This window comes from Ursus maritimus, unplaced genomic scaffold (assembly GCF_017311325.1).
Source record: "Ursus maritimus isolate PB19 unplaced genomic scaffold, ASM1731132v1 scaffold_2, whole genome shotgun sequence".
NCBI classification, from domain to species: domain Eukaryota; kingdom Metazoa; phylum Chordata; class Mammalia; order Carnivora; family Ursidae; genus Ursus; species Ursus maritimus.
This window is the reverse complement of record NW_024424452.1, coordinates 41,791,607-41,797,606: the sequence shown is the minus strand read 5'-3', so window position 1 is coordinate 41,797,606 and position 6,000 is coordinate 41,791,607. Positions and strand designations below refer to the sequence as shown.

At 65.3% G+C, this 6,000-nt stretch overlaps 1 protein-coding gene across 1 annotated transcript in view; it reads left to right on the top strand.

Annotated features, from left to right (window-relative positions):
- ARHGEF11 (Rho guanine nucleotide exchange factor 11) overlaps positions 1-5,770 on the top strand; it is an 88,107-nt gene extending 82,337 nt beyond the window's left edge. Inside the window, exons 35-41 of the mRNA XM_040635838.1 lie at positions 1,150-1,211; positions 2,029-2,244; positions 2,487-2,813; positions 3,727-3,846; positions 4,559-4,767; positions 4,983-5,172; positions 5,589-5,770. Coding sequence (XP_040491772.1) covers positions 1,150-1,211; positions 2,029-2,244; positions 2,487-2,813; positions 3,727-3,846; positions 4,559-4,767; positions 4,983-5,172; positions 5,589-5,647 — 1,183 coding nt within the window. The 3' untranslated portion in view covers positions 5,648-5,770. The remainder of the gene's footprint in view (positions 1-1,149; positions 1,212-2,028; positions 2,245-2,486; positions 2,814-3,726; positions 3,847-4,558; positions 4,768-4,982; positions 5,173-5,588) is intronic.
- The last annotated feature ends 230 nt before the right edge of the window (positions 5,771-6,000 follow it).

Sequence of the window (6,000 nt, the reverse complement as noted above, 5' to 3'; positions counted from 1 at the left end):
CCTCCCCCCACCTCCCCCACACAGACAAACGAGCCTTCTTCATCATCTGCACCTCGGAGCTGGGCCCCCCCCAGATCTACGAGCTGGTGGCACTGACGTCGTCAGACAAGAACACGTGAGAATTGAGTGGCCATGCGTAGCCACTGTTCCCTTGGGGCCAGGGCAGTGTGTATGAGCAGGGCACCGCAAGCGGGGCGCAGGCCGGCGGGGACAGGGCAGCCACAGGGGGCTCCGGGGCCGCCGTCCTTGCCCAAGCCCAGTGTCACCAATGCTCCTTGTTCTTCTCACTTCTTTCCGCTCCCGGCCCTCGGGGTCTTCCTTCCCCTCTAAGCTGCCTCCATCCACGCACTCTTGGCAGACGCCCACCCCCAGGGCCGTCGCCCACCCACCCCGTGTTCCCTCGTGGCGCCCGACGAGGTGGCGTGACTCAGAGCACAGACAGGTTGAGTCAGATGGCGTCTCCGTGTCAGACTCCCCCGTAGAGGGTGGGTCTCACCGCCTCTCGGCCTTTGTGTGCAGGAAGCGGGCAGCGAGACGGTGCTTAGCGCAGAGCACAGCAGAGGGCTGTTGTTCTGTGGCACATGGCTGCCAGTCCTGCGCCGCCATAGGAGCCGCCGGGTGGCTGGGGGAGGGGTACCGGTCGGGCGGCAGGGGCGCGCCCCAGCCTCGTTCTCACCACCAGCCCTCTCTGCTCCTGCCGAGCCACAGGTGGATGGAGCTCTTGGAGGAGGCCGTGCGGAACGCCACCCGGCGACCGGGAGCTGCCCCTGCACTCGCCCATCCCCCGCCCCTGGGTGCCCGGGAGCCAGCGCAGCAGAGCCCCACCCCCAGCAGGTGCTCACCCGCAGGCCCGCTCATGCCCGCTGCGGGCCAGCTGTTTGCTGCCTCTGAAGTGTTCACACCCTTCTCCTCTGTCCTGGTTGTCCTGGAGACCAAGCCCGAGGTGGGGTTCAGGGTGTACAGCCGGCTGGCATCCACCCTCCCCCCCAGGTTGCCAACCGAGGGCAGGTGCCGAAGCCTCACACCTCCCTTTTCAGACCCGCCTTTGCTGCGTATTTCAGAAGGCCAGGGGGCACCCGAGACCTCCCCGCTCCTGGCTGGCCCAGAGTCAGAACCCCGGCGGGTGACCTCTGGTGGTTTCTTCCTCAGGGTCCGGCTGGATGGCTCAGAAGTGTTCCACAGTGAACCAGAGCCCGGGGAGCTGCCCGGAGGTATGTCCTCTGAACTGTCTTTGTGGGAACCCCCAGTCCTGTGTCAGTAGGACAACTAGGGAGGTGGTGGGAGAGGCCGTCGGGGTTTGGATAAGAGCAGAGAAGTGAGTGAGAAGGGGGTCCAGGAGAGGCAGGAGAACAGACCTGAGTGAGCGCAGACGGGCTCACTTGGAGATTCTGACTCTGCTTCTCTGGGGACAGGTATGTAGCCGTGGAGGGAGAGGGGCAGTTGGGTGGAACCAGGGACCCCTGCTTCCTCCAGCTGGGCGTTTCCGTGGAGAAGGACATGCCTGTGGGACACCGTTCTTAGGACAGGGCTGGCGGGGGGCGAGGGGTCCCACACGGGAATCTCATTGAGAGTTTCTCTGGGGAAGAACATAGGACCCTGGGTTTAGAGAGAAATCTCCTGGCGGGCTCCTTGTCTGGGTCCCTTTTCTCCCTCCTCCGGGTCGGTCCAGGCGTGCCTTCTCTGGCTCTCTGTGGTGTAAACGGCGCTCCTGCACCCCCCCCAGCCTGCGCTCTGCTGTCTTCTCTCCCACCGCACTGCCCACCCGTGTTTCTCAGAGAGTCCGCTGTGTGCTGTGTTATTTCTGTGTGTCTCCACACTAGAATTTAAGCTGCGCATGCGCGGGGATCTTTGTCTTATTACCGGTGTATGCTAAGAGCCTGGGGCAGGGTCTGGCCATCGTAGGCGCTCAGTAACCATCCGTGGAATGAATCAGTCAAGGTTCTAGCCCCTCGAATCCAGAGCTGGGCGTGGGGTCAGCCCCTACGTGCCTTCCCCCTCCGCCTTATGCTGTTCTCCCAACCAAAGCAGGCACTGGACCCCAGCAGAGGGTTGAGGGGAAGCACGCGGGCCTCCTAGACGATCCCGAGCAGGAAGGCAGCATCGAGGGGGAGCTGGGTGCCCTGCCTCACCCCTCCGCATCCCTGGATGGAGAGAACAGGGGAGGCCGGACGAGAGACCCCATCCTCCTGCCCCTCCCCGGTCCGCTGTTCACGGAAGGGCTCGCCGACTCAGCCCTGGAAGACGGTGAGTGCCTGCCGGCCCCGGCGCCTGGCAGATGCCCGCAGCCTGCACCTGTCAGAGGGCTCTCCCTGCGCATGTGTGAGGAGAGACGGTGCCGAGACTGTGTGACACCCCCCCCCATCCCCACCCCCAGCTGCGCCTGTGACTGAGGCAGCTTCTCCCCGTTGGGAGTCGGGGAGGGGAGCAGCACCGCCGCTCTGTCTCCGGGCCCGTGCCAGGGAAGCCAGCGCCCTTTTTCCCTCCAGTGGAGAGCCTGCGGCACCTGATTCTGTGCAGCCTGCTGCCCGGTCACCGCCCCGAACCTCAGCCCGCCGGGGAGCCCGACGACGGCCTGATGCCTGCGCCTTCTCTCGGAAGCAGCAGCTGGCGCCCCAGGGACCCAAGCGCCCCAGGGCACAGCCCCCCCGGGGGTGAAGGGCCAGAGCAGGAGGACGTGGCTCTCAGTTCTCTGGAACAGCTGCCCCCACGGGCCAGGAATTCCGGGATCTGGGAGTCTCCCGAGTTGGACAGGAACCCAGAGGAAGAGGCTTTAAGCACCGAGGTGGCAGGAAGTTACAAAGTCGTGAGAAAAGGTAACGTACGTCGGGACGTCCGCGTGGAGACGAGTCTTCCAGATGGCTCTTTACCCCGGAAGCCACGTGGGCAGGGGCTCGCGTGGGGTCCTGGCAGGAGACGCTGGTGCCGCACAGATTGGGATCGGACGACCAAGCTTCAGAGCCCGTCCCCTAACGTCTGCATGACCCTTGACAAAATGCTGCGCCCCCCCCCCCCCCGAACGTGACCGTAGCGCGAGGACGTCCGCACTGCCTGGCACAAGCCAGCTGTCCGTGAGCACTTCCGCTCGGAGTCCTCAGGAAACCATGTGGCTCTCCTCACACCTGACACGGGCCGATGCTCGCGGCCTCGCCGAGGGCCCTGGCAGCACAGGGGTGCGTGGCGAGCCGACGTGGCAGGGGGAGAGCACCCTGGCTTCGGGGAGGCAATGGGCAGTGTCAAGCCCAAAGAGCCAAGAGCAGCTAGGATGGGGTTTCAGGACGGCTTTGGGCAGAGCCGTGAGCCCGAGGGACGGAGGTCCCCGGAGCGGTGGGAGGAGGCCTGCAGGATAGAGTGAAGCGTGAAGCAGGTGCTCCGGCCCGGGGTGGGTCCGTCCTCCGCTGCACTTCTCGCCCTATCTGCCCGAGGTCCGCCCCCTCTCCAGGTTTCTGGGACTGACCTTTCTTCTCTGCCCTTCGGTGAACTGGTGGACGGCTTCTCTGCAGCCCCCTGGTCGTCTTCACTGTAACCTGTGTTCACTTTGTTGTCCCTTCTTTTTCACCCCCTGCTGCCTTTGCCCTCCTTCCTGCTCCCCCTCCCCTTCCTGCTCCCCTTCTCCTCCCCTGCTCCCCCCTTCCTTGCTCTCCTCCCCTTCCGTGCTCCCCCCTTCCCTGCCCCTGCTCCCCCCTCCCCTGCTCTCCTGGTGTCTGCTGTCGCTGGTGGTGGTGGTAGCGGCAGCTGGTGGTGGCGCTGGTGCGGCCGAGGCCGAGGTGGCGGGCAGCAAGGCTATGCTCCCAGAGAGCAGCCAGTCAGGGCCTGAGCCCGAAGTGGAAGGCGGAGCAGAGACTGCGGGTAATGAGCTTCACCTTGGAGTCAGAGCCGGGCCAGGGCTGTGGGCAGGGCTACGGGGGTGGGGGTAGAGTCTGGCTGTGGGAGTTGAGCCCCGCCTGCAGTCACAGGGTGCTCCCTTTGGACCGGGGAGGAGTAGCACCTGGGGACCGGACCGGGAGAGCCCGGGGGAGGGGGGGGGGCTGTAGTCTGGAGAATAGTTGGTGCTGAGTCGTGAGACAGGTGGGGAGGCAAACGAGGCCCGGAGCCCCACGTCCTTGGTGTCTCCCCTCTTCCTCCCTCCCGCCATGGCTGACCCCCTGTGTGAGCCAAGGGCTCTGTGGGATCTTGTAGGAGATGGCCATGGGGGCAGGGGGCTGTGTGGCCGTTCATCGGGAGAGCTTGAGATGGGACAAATGGGAAGGAGCCTCCCTGCGTTCCTTTCCCGACCAGCCCCACTTTCTGCGCCTCCTTCAAGGACTGGGAGGCACCGCCGTCTCCCTAAGCTCCACCACTGAGCATCTTCCCTCCCGCGTGGGCCACCTAGAAGGCTTTCTGGAGGAGGAGGGCCTTTAGGGGACGACGGGTGGGCAGCGTGAGGCTAGCGTGCGCTGGGCTTGTGCGTAGGATGGCATCCCGCCCCCCCGGGTCAGCACAGGGAGCACTGGGGTGCGGGAAGTGGCTCCTACTTCCTCTGTATGCGCCTTCTGATCGCCTTCTCTTGCCGCGCGGACAGGGAACTGCTTCTATGTCAGCATGCCGGCCGGACCCCCGGACTCCAGCACCGAGCCCTCCCAGCCCGAGAGCCTCCCTGCCTGGCGGCTTCGGGGAGCCAGTGGAGGTCACGGGCGCCCTCGCCATTCGCCGCCCAGCCTGGCCCTCAGGGATGTGGGCAGCATCTTCCACACCATCGAGCAGCTCACGGTCAAGCTCAACAGGCTCAAGGTGGGTGGGGTGTGGGGGTTCTCAGGCCTGGGGGGCGCTCAGTCCTTTGTCCCGAGACCCATCGCCCCCACGAGGGAGGTATGTCCTCTGGCCTGGGCTCTCCCGGCAGCCGCCCTGGAGCACAGAGCTGCCCCTGGGCCCAGCGAGGGAGCGGCCCCTTCTCCAGGGCCTGCTGCACGGGACCAAGGTCAGACGTTCCCCTGCTGCTGTCCCAGGACATGGAGCTGGCCCACAGAGAGCTGCTCAGGTCCCTCGCGGGAGAGGCGTCGGGCGGCACCACACCCGTGGGCAGTTTCCATACGGAGGCAGCTAGATGGACAGACAGCTCCCTGTCACCTCCGGCCAGGGAAGCCCTGGTCTGCGACTCCAGAGACGGCCACCAGCCAGGGCCATGCTCAGAGGACGGTGAGCGAGGCGATGTCCTGTGTGTACCCATGGGGGGCGGACACGGGTCCTCATCCCCCCTGAGTAAGTTAAGTCACACCCTCAGCTTCAGAAAAGGATCTTTTAGGGGAAAGCCCACAGAAGCTCCCCTAAAAATGGGAAACCCTCCTTGGATTAGAGAGAGAACGAACCAGGGGAGCTGGTCTCCCTCCGGAGAGCGGCTCGTAATGAGCGTGGCAGCGCAGAGCTGCCCACAGGCTTGAGGCGGACGGACGGATGGTGGGGGGGGGGGGGCAGCAGACAGCCCTTTCCAGGTCCCACGGGAAACTCCATGCCTTGTCTCATGAGCACGAACACCCCCGGGGCGGGGGGCCGAGGGAGGGTGTTCCCTCCCCCTGGGCCAGCTGTTCACCGTCCTCCCCCCCCCACCTCCACAGGTTCCGACGCCCCCCTGGAAGACAGCGTGGCGCCCGTGACCTCGTCCCCAGGACTGTAACCGCCCACTCGTGCTCTGGGGACCGGCCCGAGGCAGGGGCACAGGGCAGTGGGAGCCCAGACCTCCGCGCAGTGGAGGCCGTGGAGAACGGGTCTAGCTGAGACCTCGGGCGCCCGCATGTCGCTGGTCTGCCTAGGTCCCAGTCAAGTGTCGTCTCTCCTCCAGCCGCCCGCCTCTCCTGAGCATGCTGACTGCATTCGAAAGGCCCCCAGACACGCAGGTGAAAGGAGGAGTCTCGTGTAAATGCACTTTCTTCCTCCCTCCCTCTTCTCAGACCCTGGGCTGAAGTGGGCACCGCTCTCCCTCGGAGTCACTTCGGTTCCTATAAATAAGCACGGGCTGTATGTGCCTTG